The sequence below is a fragment of the Trachemys scripta genome, chromosome 2 (assembly GCF_013100865.1).
Source record: "Trachemys scripta elegans isolate TJP31775 chromosome 2, CAS_Tse_1.0, whole genome shotgun sequence".
Classification (NCBI taxonomy): Eukaryota; Metazoa; Chordata; order Testudines; family Emydidae; genus Trachemys; species Trachemys scripta.
Genome location: NC_048299.1, coordinates 209,531,003 through 209,547,323, shown reverse-complemented (window position 1 = coordinate 209,547,323; position 16,321 = coordinate 209,531,003). Strand labels below are relative to the sequence as shown.

Below are 16,321 nucleotides of genomic sequence, written 5' to 3'. Positions count from 1 at the left end.
CTTAATGTGTAAAACTGTGCCCTTAAAGAAACAAAATTATTTCAATTGCATTAAGTGCTTCAACAGCACTTCTGAAAACAGTTCTGTGTCTTCGGGTATGCAGTTTCATGCATCGTTGCCCATAATTGTGCACTTAAAATACAATATCTAGAAATCTAGCCCTCCCTATTTTACACACTGTATATATATATGTATATATACACTCACACGTTTTCTTCTTTGTTTCCAGGAAAAATATTCAGATGTTACCAGTCGGCTAGATGAAACCACTCACATTATTGAAAATTTTCAAAACAGAATTCATGAATTAAATGAATTAGCAGAGACAAAGCAAAGACAAATTGAAACTACAGAGAAATCCCTCATGGAATTGAGGTAAGAATTTCCATTCCTATCAAAGTTTTTTAAAAGGTAGCTTTTATGTTATCTGTAAAGTATTATTTATAGTAAATATAATGCAGTTTTTATCAATAATTTGAAAGTATTTTTGTTTGATTATACTTTGTGGGTTTTGTGCATTTGTAGAGGACATTCAAGATAAATTGTCTGCCTGGTAAATGGTATTTCAGGCATCAGGACTATTTTCCAAAATCTAATAAAATCCATGGTCAGTTGCATCTTTAATTAATGGAGGATTTCTTATGTTCTGGTTTTTCTCTGTTTCAAGAAATGTGGACCTACACTTACTGTGACTGATGAGTCCTGAAAATAGTCTCCAAGGGCCCTATCCAGCTGAAAATACTTGTAGCCTTCTAGGCCACGCAAGCCTTGGAGGGCCATATATGATGATTGCAAAGCAGGCTTACTCTTCTCCAGGATAAAGGTGAGCCTGCTGTGCAATGTCAAAGAGAAAATAGCTGTGTGCTGTTCAATTGCAAAGTTACTTACAGGATGGGGGAAGTCATGAAAAAAGAGTTCCTTGCCTCCACACACTATAACTCCCTTCCTGCGGTCACGTTCACTTCCATCTGCAGGATTTTTGAGTGTTTCAGTTTGCTTTTTAAAAAAAAAAAAAAATGAAGGAAATTGCATTACCCCACCTCTCCCAAAAAAGCTATTTTAAAACAACATTTAGGTTACAAAGTAAAGCACTAAAAAGTTAGGAAATGCCAGACTTAAGGTTTCCTGTTCAACCTTTATTTGTCCCCTGTGTATATGCATTATGACAGTCTTTAATTACATGATCAAATGCTATGTTATCTATAGGACCCCTAATTTGCTATATTTTATTTTTCATATCCTGTTGTGTGAAAATGTGGCTCCATTAATAACATGAGTACTCATGTACAGACCTCTGAGGGAAAGGAAAATTATAACAAATACATTTTAGAAACCTCTAAAGATGGCCTAACATACCTTTTATATTAATCGAAAAGGCGCAATTTTAAGAAGAAATGTCCAAGGACTGACCAGGTCTAGAAACTAATACTGTATCCCACTGGAAAGCTTTTTTCAGTGGTTAAAAGCTCTCATTTCTATCCCTGGTGAGTCATCAGATATTGGTCCTGGGCTTATTACTGACTGTTCTGCATCTCACACCCCCAGTATAATTTTAGAGGAAAACTTCCTATGTGAGGGGAAAGTGATCCTTTCCCAGGACAGCTGATATTTTTAAAGTAGAAGCTTTTTTTGAAGTTACTGAGAGTTTTAAATGTTAGTAGTCTGATGGAGATGAACTAGTGGGCAGAGTACATGTAAGGTTATTCTAAAGAACATAAATTATATCTATCACATGGTTCTATATGGTTTTTCAAATGGATCTTAACATATGTGAGATTTGTCTTTTTGTCTACAGTAAAATTAAATATTAAACTATGTAAGGTAAGACTAAAAAATCAGTTTATAGTATTTTAATTTTAATTAAGAACTTTTTTCTTTTAAAGGGAAAATTTTAGTGCTGTTAGCTGTAAGCAGGAGAAAAATCAGATGATAATTGATTACCTCCAGAATGAATTAGAAAAATATGAGAAGAGAATACAGCATGAGGAAAAAACATATGGAGAATTACTATGGACTAGACAGAAAAATTTGGAAGAGATGAAGGTGGGTACTATTAGAACTGTTTTGTTTAACAGAAGTAAAATGGCATCACTTAAATCTGGTTAGTTACTGACGTCTTTTAAATACTTTAGCACAATTTTATTAAATTTTCAGCATATAAGGGCACAATCTTCTTGGCAATATGCAAGTAACACCGCCTATTGACGTCCATTGCTATTTTTCTGTGTTAGAACTGTAGGATCTGGTCCTGACGTACCTAAATGACTTCCTTTAGGATAAGTATACAGTTATTAATTTGATTCTGCAGTGTTAATTTTACATGTATGTTTAATTTGTTAAGTGTTTCCCGTTCCATTTTCCTGACCTCTGTTCTGCAAAGCAATGAACATGCTAAATCTTTTATCACTTTATAAATTGGAAGGCAACAAATATTCCATAATGGCATCTTCTATATGAAATTTGACTGGAGCACTGATGCTGTATTTGGCACCAAGCAGACGGACCCCCTGAGCCTGTGTAGAGTTAATTGCAAAATCAGGGCCTAGTGAAGCAGACGTTTAGAAAATACAGTTGCTTTAGCTACAAAACTCTTACAAGAGATCAGATACTGTAAAATTCCCTAAATTCTATATTGAAGAATTATTCTCACATTTTAACTTTTCTATCTAAGATAAAGAAAAATTACATTGTTTCTTTTTTGTCATTGACAACATTTAATTTCTGTTTGTTGTGCTTTGCATACAAATGATATTAAAAATACTTGCATGGTTCTAAGAACACTGATTAATATTTTTATCTTCAATTATGTTCAAAACAATCTTAGATTATTAAAATTTGACAGAATTTATAACATTTACTTTATTGTACTCTTCAACACTATATTGCTTGTTTAGTTTTTGCACTTCACTCAGAATAGGCTTTGAAAATAGACTAATCACTTTTACTGTCATTTTTAGTTAGTTTCACTTTCCAGCTTTGATGTTCCAGCACAGTGATACTGTACAGTATTTTAATTGCAAACACTCCAGGGGACTGTTGAAATCAAAGTAAGATTTTTTTTCATTCAAATATTACCAAAACAATTTATGAAACATTTCAGTTAACATTAGACCTGTTTCTCTCCTGCCTTTGCACACGGCAGGTATTTACACTTGTGCAAAGTAATACATGTGAATGTGAAATATCAAATCACTCCACTCACAAGAGTGGCAGTAGTGCTTTGTGCTCACGTTGCATTGGTACAGTGTTGTAGAGAATAAGGCCCATTATGTTTTTTAACAATTGGTTTTGTTTGTTTCTACAAAGCCTGTGTTGATCAGAACACATAGGAGAATGAACATAAATACAGAGGTAGATTTAAAAGTAGAAGTTTTGCAACTTCATTAACTGTTAACTTTAATGGGAGAACCCCCAAATACCAGGCATTTATTTGGGATCAGTGCAGTGTGAAATGGATAACATGTCAAATAACCAGTATTCAGGCTTGCCCCTCTTCAGCCTAACCCTGGGGATTCACCCTCTTGCTCTGTCCCTGTGAAGGGGAATGAGGATACACATGAAGGATACTTAAGGTTTTCCCTTTTTCTGAAGACTAATAGGATCCAACCATATCTCATGTTTACATCTGAGAGCAGGACCCTTGGAATGTCTCACCTGCACTGGCCACAAGGGATGCCACTGAATAACTTGGCTGTAACCCTGAGCCCAGAGCTTGGTATCTGCCTCCCATCAATCCAGTCTGTAAGTTCTGACAACAACCTAACAGTCCCATATCTGAAGAACTCACTTGTCTTCCCTGTAAAGTTCAGGAACGTTGTTCTTGGTTTCCTGGCTGTGATCACGGTGCCACCAATGTCCAAAAAGAATCTGACCTTTTGGTTCACAGTCCTCTGGGCTCAATCCACACAAGTAGAGGTGACAGCTTTCCGTCATATATGTATTGCATGCATTTGACATCCAATTACCTTTGTGCCCAGATGCAACTAGGTAATTCAGCCTACATTCCTGCTAAATCCTGACTCAAATTCACCTGAAAATCCTAAAATCATTCTCCTTTAAATGAATAGGAGGGATAGCTCAGTGGTTTGAGCATTGGCCTGCTAAACCCAGGGTTGTGAGTTCAATCCTTGAGGGGGCCACTTAGGGATCTGGGGCAAAATCAGTACTTGGTCCTGCTAGTGAAGGCAGGGGGCTGGACTCGATGACCTTTCAAGGTCCCTTCCAGTTCTAGGAGATAGGATATCTCCATTATTATTATTATTATTATTATTATATTAGATGAATGTAATTTTCCCATCAGGGAGTGCAGAAGTGGCATGAGCTGGTCCCATAACATTCTGTGACCTGCTTCCTGTTCTCTCGCCATCTTGCGGGCTCAATGCCCCATTAAATTGCCAGTAAATCCAGACATCCACCTTATTTCTGATGTCTCCTGAAAATTACTCCTAGGAAAGGTTTAGCTCATATTTTCCAACTATCCCATTAGTTTCCATTGTACTACGGGCATAGGCCATAACTTTCCAATGTCAAGCCCCACCCAGGGCCCCTTTGGGAATCAAAACCTTCTAGAACTCCAGATGTTGACATACCATTTTCTGGACTGTGCCCCACCCAAGCTAATGCTTTCCTCCATACTGCAGTTAATGGATGTCTGTCCAGGTAGCTATCATCCCTTTGTGTACTGAAAAAGGCCTGGCTCTTGCATACACAGGGCCCAAAATGTTCCCATGGCTTTTACAGGCATACTTGTTCATAGATTCTAAGGCTAGGGGGACCACTGTTATCATCTAGTCTGACCTTCTACATAGCCCAGGGCATCTGGGCATTCTCTTAATGCTGTTTTGGTGTCCTCACTTATGCTTGATCGGTCTTTTATCTTCATTTAACTTCGACCTATGCCAGTTCAAATGCATGCCTGGAGCTGTCTCTTGACTCTTCTCTGAACTCTCCAATTTATCAGCATCCTTCTTGAATTGTGGATACCAGATCTGGACACAGTATTTCAGCAGTGGTCACACCAGTGCCCAGTACAGAGGTAAAATAACTTCTCTCTGTCTACTAAGGGTACGTTGTCACTACCCGCCATATCGGCGGGTAGCAATCAATTTATCTGGGATCGATATATCACGGCTCGTTAAGACATGATATATCGATCCCCGAACGCATTCACCGTCGACTCCGGAACTCCACCAGAGCGAGCGGCGGTAGCGCAGTCGACGGGGGAGTTGCGGCCATTGATCCCGTGCCGTCTGGACCCCAGGTAATTCAATCCAAGGTACTTCGACTTCAGCTACGCTATTCACGTAGCTGAAGTTGCGTATCTTGGATTGATCCCTCCACCCCCGGTGTAGACCAGCCCTAAGATTCCCCTGGTTATGCATCCAAGGGTTGCATTAGCCCTTTTGGCCATAGTGTCACACTGGGAGCTCGTGTTCAGGTGATTATCTACCACAATTCCCCAGTTTTTTCAGAGTCACTACTTCCCAGGATAGAGCCCCTCCTCCATTCTGTAAGGCCTACATTCTTTCTTCCTAGATGTATACATTTACATTTAATCATATTAAAACATATAATTTTGCTTGCACTCAGCTTACTAAGCAATCCAAATCACTCTATATTAATGATCTGTCCACTCTGTTATTTACTACTCCCCCAATTTTTTATGTCGACTCCAATTTTTTATCGACTCCAATTTAGTAGTGATTTTATGTTTTCTTCCAGGTCATTGTTAAAAATATTATACAGTGTCTCCCATGTTTAAAAGGTCTCCCATGTTTAAAAAAGATGAACTTAAACTGGAACGGGTGCAGAGAAGGGCCACTAGGATGATCAGAGGAATGGAAAACCTGTCGTATGAAAGGAGACTAGAGGAGCTCGGGTTGTTTAGTCTGACAAAACGAAGGCTGAGGGGGGATATGATTGCTCTCTTTAAATATATCAGAGGGATAAATACAAGGTAGGGAGAGGAATTATTCCAGCTTAGTACTAATGTGGACACGAGAACGAATGGATATAAACTGGCCGTGGGGAAATTTAGGCTTGAAATTAGACGAAGGTTTCTGACCGTCAGAGGGGTGAAATATTGGAACGGCCTTCCAAGGGAAATGGTGGGGGCGAGGGACCTGTCTGGTTTTAAGATTAAGTTAGATAAGTTTATGGAGGGAATGGTTTAATGGAAAAACATACTAGCCAGGGAATACCGAGCAATGGCAGGTAAATAGTATAATGGCCAACAAGGGTCAGGCTGGAGACTCTTGCCTACATGCTCGGGGATTTACTGATCGCCATATTTGGGGTCGGGAAGGAATTTTCCTCCAGGGTAGATTGGCTGAGGCCCTGGAGGTTTTTCGCTTTCCTCCGCAGCATGGGGCAGGGATCGCTAGCAGGAGGGTTCTCTGCCAATTGAAGTCACTAAAACACAGGATTTGGGGACTGCAACAGCAGAGTCAAGGAAAGGGGTAGGGACGGTTTTGTGGCCTGCAGCATGCAGGGGGTCAGACCAGATGATCATAATGGTCCCTTCTGACCTTAAAGTCTATGAGTCTATGAGTGTAGGGCAAAGAACCGATCCTGGTGGGACCCCCACGAGAAACAGGCCAGCTCGATGGTTATTATATTTATTTATGTGTATTACTATAACACCTAGGAGCCCTAGTTAAGGACCAGGACCCTATCGTACAAGGGCTGTACAAAAACAAAACAAAAAGACCGTGCTTGCCCCAAATATCTTAGGATCTAAGTGCTGTAATAGCTTCTTTAAACCTTGCATTCTTCAGATACAAAACAGTGTTCTTTCCCAAAATGTATGGTAACATATACACTTACATTCTATACTGATGTGCATGGTATAAACCAGGGTTCGGCAACCTTTCAGAAGAGTCTTCATTTATTCACTCTAATTTAAGGTTTCGCGTGCCAGTAATTTTAATGTTTTTAGAAGTCTCAATCAGTCTATAATATATAACTAAACTATTGTTGTATGTAAAGTAAATAAGGTTTTTAAAATGTTTAAGAAGCTTCATTTAAAATTAAATTAAAATACAGAGCCTTCCGGACCAGTGGCCAGGACCTGGGCAGTGTGAATGCCACTGAAAATCAGCTTGCGTGCCGCCTTTGGCACGCGTGCCATAGGTTGCCTACCCCTGGTAAAAACACATAGACAGCTGAGGATCCCATCACAGACACTGGGATCATATTTGAAGAGATATTTCCAAAAAATACTCTTCAAGATGATCCCTTGGCGTGCTATTCTTTTAGCTCTAGCACAAATACATTTCAGATTATATTATTACCTGCTACTTACATGGTTAGTATCCTTTCAATTAAAATAATTACAAGTAGGAGTATTCTGTTTTTTGAAGCTGGAGCAAGAATTCCCGAATAACCAAACTCCCTCCCTGTCCCTTCCCAAATTTAAATCTAGTCCCATATTTAGGTCTAGCTATTGGATGAAACCTAACCATGTACTTCTAAAATGCAGATTCATATACCCATCAGACAGACTTGATTACATATGAAGGTAATAATCTGGAATAAATTCTGTTGCATTTAGCATCCAGAGATATACTGAAATTTTATATTTTCTTTCAAAGGATAGCAACAGGCATCACTGTCTATTTCTGTTCATTAATATTAGTGTTCTGCTAAAAGAAATCCTTAACGCACAATAATTTCTCCTAGAAGGTGTTCTGTTCTATTAATTAATTACAATGGTTTGTGATACTAGGGTGATTAATAATAGGTGGATATTTCTTTATGGTAGCTTTTAAACTTGCATTTACAAATATCAGTTTTTCTTCTAAAATTGAAGTAGACCCCCCAAGTATATACAAATATGCTTTGTTTGGAACCAGTTGGTTTCTATAGTGGCAGGGCTTTCTCTTTCAAACCAAAAGTATATGATGGAAATTACTGACATTAGAAATACCAAGTAGAGCTGTGCAGGAACTGAAATTTCCATTTCACTGTAAATTCTGTGATTTTGAAATTTGTTTCATTCCAAATCTGAAAGAGAACAATTTCCTATAAAATGAAATGTCCAGAAGTAAGTTTTAGTTATGGTTTTAGTTAAGTTTTAGTTAAGTTAAGTTTTAGGCATTTTGCATGATAAAAAGTTCTACTGGAAAAATTCAACCAATTTTAATGCCAAATCATGATATGATGCTTCATCAGCTAGCATTACTAATGAAAGCATATGCAGAATGATCTATGTTAGCAGTGCATATTACAGAAATAAAATATCATGGAGGTTTTTCGATATCATTCTTCTATGGGTGCTCCATTGTAGGAGGTGTACACACCTGTGTGCTGTCAATTGGAGATTTAAATTAGGAATGTTTGCACCAGTGCACCACTCGGTCTGCTGCTTCAGAGCGAGGGCACATAAGGAAAAGCACACCTGCCACCCCTCCAGTTCCTTTTCAGATGCCTGCAGCTTGAGACAGAGTATCTGCATGTCTGCTGCTTCCTAGCAACTACATAGTCATTCTTCTGTTATTCATTTTATTTCTTTGTATTATTAAGATATTTGGCACAAATGTATGCCTTGGGGAGGGGGTGTCTCCGCCTACCTTTTTTCTTTTCCCCAGTCTCCAGGACTGATTCCTTGGCCCTCTCAGCCATATATCTGATGTATGCCGAAGGCTCCAGGATTCAAAGACTGTCAGAATTGCAAAAGGTTTTGTCCCCAGAGCAATGGGCATTATATCTCTCTCTGGTGTCTCAGAGACTCTCCTGTCCCATCCCAAGTGCAAAGTCTGTATGGAGTGTAAGAGCAGGTCTTGCAAAGGAAGCTGAGCTGAAATTCTTCCTCATGGAACTCTCAGGCCCATCTGGTTTGAATTCCCCCACCGCCTCCGAGTATTTCAGCGCCTCCCAGGGCTTCTTTGGAGATAAAACATGCCAAGAAAAGAAAGTCTACCTCTCCTGAGAGAAGAAAAAGAGATAAGTCACTTCTTAGAACTGTTTCTGAGAAGACCTCATGTCCCATAATGGGTACCTCTAAGGTTCTGTCAGGCATCGGCACTGGGCCCTTGGTACCATCTAAACAGACGTCTCAGGATAAGCCAGCCAGCAAGAAATGATGAAAGTCATCTTCCCCAGCACCATCGAGGCACTGAAACTCTTCAAAATCCAAGGACGTGAGAAAGTCCAAGGCAATGGTACTGTCTGTTACTCAGACTCATATGGAGCCCTCTCTTACCTCTGCTCCTCCTCTGATACCTCGGATCATATATGCTTGGAACATAGAGATCCCACTTTAACAGCTCCTTTGGCACTCCTTTCCTGTCCCCCCAACTAGGTCTCCAGTAACCCTCCCCCGCCCCGGTCTAGGCTATACATTATCAAAGCTTTCCTGAAAACTTTAGGTTTCTCTCACAGGAAGACCTCTTCATTTTGGAGGAACCAGTGTCACCTCTTTATATGAGTGTTTACCATAGTACCTCTGTGCCCACCGACCACCTTCTCTCTTCAGGTTCCAGAAAGTGTTCAGCCCCTGGTACTTACCCATCCACTTATCTATATGCTGCAACCTCCTGTAGCATTTCCAGCACCGATGCCTACTGCCCCTTCTTGGGTGACTGGGGACTCAGAAGTCTTCAGTAGCTTATTCTCCGATGCCTCAGAAGCATATCCTGACAAGGACTCCAGAAGCTGTCACATGCCCATTGAATACAAATTCCCCTGGGGTCCCTTCTCCTACCCACTTCTTCAGTGGGACTGTTGGGATCCCTGGACAACCTATGGGGGACCAATTGTGTAGGGCTCCTGCCCTCAAGAGACCATGTCTGGAAGTTCCCCAGTCACCAGCACTGCACTCATAGGCTACATCTACACTACAGGGGGGAGTCGATTTAAGATACGCAAATTCAGCTACGTGAATAGCGTAGCTGAATTCGACCTATCGCAGCCGACTTACCCCGCTGTGAGGACGGCGGCAAAATCGACCTCTGCGGCTTCCCGTCGACGGTGCTTACTCCCACCTCCACTGGTGGAGTAAGAGCGTCGATTCGGGGATCGATTGTCACGTCCCGACGGGACGCGATAAATCGATCCCCGAGAGGTCGATTTCTACCCGCCGATTCAGGCGGGTAGTGTAGACCCAGCCATAGTTACCAGTGCTGCATGTTTCTCTGGTATGGAAGGAAGATCAGGAGGGTCCACTGCCACCTCCAGAGGAGCAGATACCTTCTTCCCATACATCTTTTTCTCCCCAGATGAGGCACTGATGCCAACACCACCATCCTATGCAGACAATTTTAGGTAATTTCAGGACCTAATGAAGAGACTTACAGTATCTCTTCACATCTTGACAGAGGAGATACGAGAGTCCCGGCACTCTCTGATGGACATTCTTCACACCACTCCACGTGAGGAAATAGCACTGCCCATTAATGAGGCACTCTTATCTCCAGCCTGTAATTTGTGGCAAACACCTGCTGCCATCCTCACATATATCTGCAAAATGGGCAGACAAAAATATTATATGCCAGTCGGTGGGCTAAATATTTCTTTTCACAGCCCAGTCCCAACTCCCTGGTGATGGATGCAGTTAATGAGAGAAACTGCCATATTAGAATTCAAGATCCTATGCAAAAGAGGACATGACAACTGCAAAACAAAGATACTGGGCTTCAGAAAGGCAGATTTCAATCAACCCAGAGAAATAGTAGGCGAAGTCCCATGGAAAGACCAATTAGAAAGAAAAAGAGTCAAAGGGGGCTGGCAGTTCCTAAAAGATGTAATACTAGAGGCTCAAAATCAAGCTATTCTGATGCAGAGGAAAGATAAGAAGAGCCACAGGAATACAATGTGGCTGCACAAGGAGCTTTTTAGCTATCTAAAAGCCAAAAGAGATACATACAGGAAATGGAAGGAGGTGCATGTCACCAACGAAGTATAGAGGGAATAGTGTGAGCATGTAGGGACAAAATCAGGAAAGCCCAGGCAAAGAGTGAGTTATGGCTGGCAAGAAATGTTAGAGACAACAAGAAAGGGGTTCTTCAGACAAACATGTCAGACAAAAAAGAAAGATCAGAGATGTGTGGGTCTGCTGCTCAGTGGAGAAGGTGAACTGGTAACAGAAGATGATAGGAAGGCAGAACTGCTCAAAGCTTACTTTGCTTCAGTCTTCTCACAAAAAATAACGTGACCGAATGACTAGCGAAGTTACCATAGACAATAAAGGAGAAGGGATGCAAATCGGGATAAGTAAAGAACATGTCAAAGATCTGACCAATTTGAATTAATTTGGATCAGTGGGGACTGATGGTATTCACTCCAGGGTACTGAAGGAATTAGGTGGAGAAATCTCAGTGCCACTGGCAAGAATATTTACAAACTCATGGATGAGGAGAGGTACCGGAAGATTGGAAGAGGGCTAACATAGTGCCCATCTTTAAAATGGGGAAAAAGGAGGAGCTGGGGAAGTATAGACCAGTCAGGCTGGCTTTGAGGTATAGCCACCTTCTTGTGTAACTTGGAAATGGTTTTTGATTTGGACAACATCTACACAAATTCAGCCTTTACTAGATATTATTCTATCACCACAGCATTGAGATTGGATGCAAACTTTGGAAAGACAATCCTTCACCCACTATTTAATTAGACTCTGAACCCACCTCCTGCTGGAACTGCTTGTCAGTCACCTGGGAAAAGACGGCTACTTACCTGTATTGTAAATGTTGTTTTTTGAAATGTGGATGAACATGTATTTTCTGACCCATTCTCTACCCCTTTGCATTGGAGTCTTCAGCTGGGGATTTCAGTGCAAAGAAACTGAGGAGGGTCAGGGTGATACCGCCGTTATGTACCCATGGGAGGGGCATAAGGACCACCCCTCTGGGTACTACTAGGCAAAATTCTCCATATTTGGTGCTCTGGGAGTGCACAAATCTGAGTGGAATATCTCTGCACCCACATCTCGAAGAACAATGGTTACAATACAGGTAAGTAATTGTCTTTTCCCAAAACAAAGGGCAGTTGGACTGCAATCCTAAGCTTCAGAAACATGACTTCTTTGGCAGCATTTCAGGATGGTGACCCTGGCTTCCATAATCCCTTGTCTGAGTCAATGGGATTGGTTTTCTGCTCTCAACCTTCAATATGCATATTTTCATGTCGCTGTGCACCCCTCTCATAAACATATTCTGTGGTTTGTTGCTGGTTCAAAATGTTATCAATATCATGCCCTCCCCTTCAGACTTTTGATAGCCCCCATCAGCTAGAAGGGGGGGAGAACTTGGAGCATTCATAGCTTACTGCCTTATGTTACCTTCTATTGTGACAAGGTCATACTATGCCCCAATCCTCAGTTTATCACGAAAGTTTCATCAGACTTCCATATCAACCAGGATATCAATCTGCCAGTATTCTTCACCATACCTCATTCTTCCAGAGAAGAGACAAATCTTCACACTGTGGATATTTGGAAGCACTACCCTTCTATCTGGATAGGAGTAAATGCTTCGGGGTTTCCCCTAGGCTGTCCATATCCTTTTCTGAACAAATGAAAGGACAATCAATCTCCTTTTAAAGATTATTAGAGTGGATTTCAGGTTGCAAGCCTGTTATGAGATTACTGGGATACGAACACCCTCCCCAGAGTGTCAGCAAATTGCATCAGGTCTCAATTCACTTCTGTTACCCTCCTCAATGATGTTCCCATCACTGAAATTTACAGGGCCACAAATTGGTCTTAAGTTCACTTGTTCTCTAAATATTACACTACTCTATCTGCATCCAACACTGATGTGACCTTTGGTGATGCTGTCCTCTGCACCATCTTGGATTTACCCCCCTCAGTACCCATCTCCACGTTGAGTTACTGCTTGGGAGTCTTCTGCGGTGGAGTACCCATAGAGACATGTACTTGAAAAAGAAGGAAAGATTACTTAATTTTCAGTAAATAGAATTCTTCAAGATGTTTTGTCCCTCTGGGAGCTCCACCTCCTGCCCTCCTCCTCTACTACAGGGAGTCTAATTCTGTACTTGAGATGGAACTGGTGCAACAGAAGATCCCTTCCTCCCTATGTGCTCTCACTCTGACGCATGAGGCCATGTGGTGTGAGGGGAAGGACCTGCAGATACTGCTAATCCAACTCTCTGGTTGAGAGCACACAAGCATGTGCACACCCTACAATGGAGCCCCCATAGAGTCAAAACATCTCAAGTTATTCAGAGGTAAGTAACCTCTCCTTGTGGTGAATGTACTAAGAAATATTGAAGGAAAAACTATATCAGACCAAACTGTTTGCTTACTAATATAACATATATTAGTTATCTTTTATGATCTATTAGAGGTCTATATAGGTCATCTTGTTTTTCTTCTAGCTATTTCCTTCAGTGTGTCAGCAGGTGTTACCTTCAGAACAGTCACCATATGTTATTTACAAAAAATAATTTTAATCAACGTTAATGTTGTTTAAAGATGGATTATAGCATGTGCATGTAAACACAGGAGTTTACATTTCAATACGTGTTAAAAGATGGAGGATATTTTTTTAAAAGCTGCAGAGAGCCACAACTCCCTCTAGGCTATTTTGTGTGTGTGCAGGGTAAGGGTAACAAATCGTCTGGCTATAAAATTGTCTTTAATTAGTTGACTCAGTGGCTTCCAACAGTGTGCTACACTGGTATGTGGGAGTCCCATGTTACAAGATAGACTTCTGAATCTCACTCCCTGCTCCTGGGTAGACTTAGCATATTGTGAATGTGACTTATATGGTGTCCTGTGGGGAGTGCTGACAGTATTACCCAAATAACCATCCTACTGTCTGATTTTATTGGCTTATGGGGAAGTTATACACCTGGCCTCCTGAGGAATATGCACAGCTGGATTCTGGGTGCCATGGTGGTAATAACATTTTGAGTGAGAATGGAAGGGATGAAAAAGGGGAAGGGCAATGGGAATTTAAAAAACAGATTTGTCTTACGGCTCACTGAAAGGCAAGTCATATGGCAAAAAATACAGCAACCCTGACAGTAAATATAGATTAATAGTATTGTAACCATCACAATTATGATATAAAAAATGGGAACAATTACCAGTTATACTTCATATGGTGTCTGATAGTGAAGGTTGTGCTTACCTTCTCACTCAAACTTTTGAAAACACTTTTGGTCTTTGTCCTTAGAGTTGGAAGAAATTCTCTTCTGCAGTTTTTGAGTTATCGGTGCATGTTAGGCGTAAAAATATACTTTGTGTAATTAAAATTGTATCAGTTTGTTTCCCTACAGAGAACTAAAATACCATCAAGACATTGAAACTTGACCTATTAAAAATCCTTCTTCAAGAGTGCATCCATGATTATGTTTGGGGAAAAAATTGGCTGGAAATTAACAAAGTTATGCACACTTGAAAATTACATGCTGGATATGCACAGAATTGTATTTCGCCAAGTCTAAGAGTTTGCACTCCTGGAAATGTGGTCTATTTTTTTTTTCCAGAAGTGCACACCCTTTTCAAAGTATGTTAATGGTCACCTGGTGGCCTTTAGGATTTAAAGCAGCTTAAACGTCTATGCCACCTTAATTCCTTAAGACAAGTTAAGCATCTTTACTGACTTAGATGTTTAAGTGCTTACACTGTCTTAAATCCTTAAAGCAGCGGTAGAGTGGGGATTGTTAGCATTTGAAAATCATTTTCTTTTATAACAACTAAAACTCAGGGAGATTAAATGCAAAAAACACTACATTCATGCAGGATGAAGGATGCAGTTATACTTGAGAGAAATAGGAAATTCAAAAGCTTGTTCCTGCAGCAATATTAATTTGGCCATATTATCAGTACATGTATGCTATTCTTGTTAATCTAACTGAATATCTAAATTGATATGTTGCTGTTTATGTTGTTAAATATCTAAGATAAAATATACAAGATGTCTAATATGGCTGATTTAACATAGTTGTAGCAACGTTGAAATTTGCATTTTCTGATTGTATATTAATTTTAATTATGTAATCTTAAAGTTATCATTGTAATACTTAAGCCTCAAACTGCATTGGGGACAGGGTGCCTGGTTCTTGGAGGCATTCTGCTTGTGCTGAATGAGTACATACCAGAATGTCACATCTCATGCTGGTGCAAATGAGCCTCACTCCACATCCTTTGGGGAGTATAGCACTGGGGCAATGCTATTCCTCCTCTTAGTGCTTAGTGAATATGAAGACTGGAATTATGTCTGATTTCTGTGCCGGGGTTGAAGAGGGAGGAAAGTGGACTCCCTTGCATCCTCCCCCTTCTTGGTATGTCAATGCAGAGACAGCCATAATCTGGCCTTTAATGCTGCAGTATTTTCCATTTAAATTGAAATTCACTTTACCTGTATAAAATCTGAGTTGGACTTTGTAGGATGGTGGCAGGTGCCAGGTTTGGGAGGTGAAATCCACCTCTTGGAGCTATGGTGTCAGGCTGAAGTCTTTCTCTAATTTATGTTAGTTTATAGGATTTTGTACAGACTGCAGATTCTCTGTGCTATTAGCTTGGAGTTTTAGGACCACTGTGCAATCACAGTTTCTGTGGCACATCCTCTGACCTCTTCCAATACTACCTTTAGTGCTGGAGCACAAGAAATATAGCAGCCTCATTGCACATCAGCTCAGCTAGTGGCCAGAACATATTTAGTGTCATCTTGGGATGTAAGTAATGTTGAAGGCTTAATCTGAACTCTCTGCACAAGGGGTAACACCATTATAATTGTGGGGTTTTTTTCTTTATAGCATATATATTATATTTCCTGGACATACACCTCTACCCCGATATAACGCTGTGCTCAGGAGCCAAAAAATCTTACCGCGTTATAGGTGAAACCGCATTATATCGAACTTGCTTTGATCCGTCGGAGTGCGCAGCCCCCCCCCCCCCGAAGCACTGCTTTACCACGTTATATCCGAATTCGTGTTATATCGCGTCATGTTATATCGGGGTAGAGGTGTATTTCTGATGATCTCAGTTACTGTGTTAGTTTGTGTCCTGTTTTGGTTGGTTGGTTTTAAAAAAGTCCAGGGAGTTCATTCTGGATTGAGCATCCCAAATGAGTAACATTATAGGCAAAAAAATCGTAAGTAGAGATGTATGTATGTTCACAGGTTGTCAATAGAAAATGTGGATATTATAAATTCATAGTCCCTCTGGGATGTATATTTTTAATATTTCACATAAAAAATAAGCAATATAGGCAAAGCACTGTTGCCCTCATTAACCATATCTCTAAGTTCTTTCTCCCACATTTTTCTTTTAGGCTGTTCATTTACTCATTCTTTGAAGCAAAAATGTCCTATAATGTGCTTTGCCTAAACTGAAAGGTGGTAGGATTTTTCT

General features: G+C 40.4%; 1 protein-coding gene across 1 annotated transcript in view; it reads left to right on the top strand.

Moving 5' to 3' along the window:
* Positions 1-16,321, top strand: part of CCDC178 (coiled-coil domain containing 178) — a 287,835-nt gene that overhangs the window by 102,208 nt on the left and 169,306 nt on the right. The window contains exons 12-13 of the mRNA XM_034759571.1: positions 230-375; positions 1,884-2,043. Of these exons, the coding sequence (XP_034615462.1) occupies positions 230-375; positions 1,884-2,043 (306 nt within the window). The remainder of the gene's footprint in view (positions 1-229; positions 376-1,883; positions 2,044-16,321) is intronic.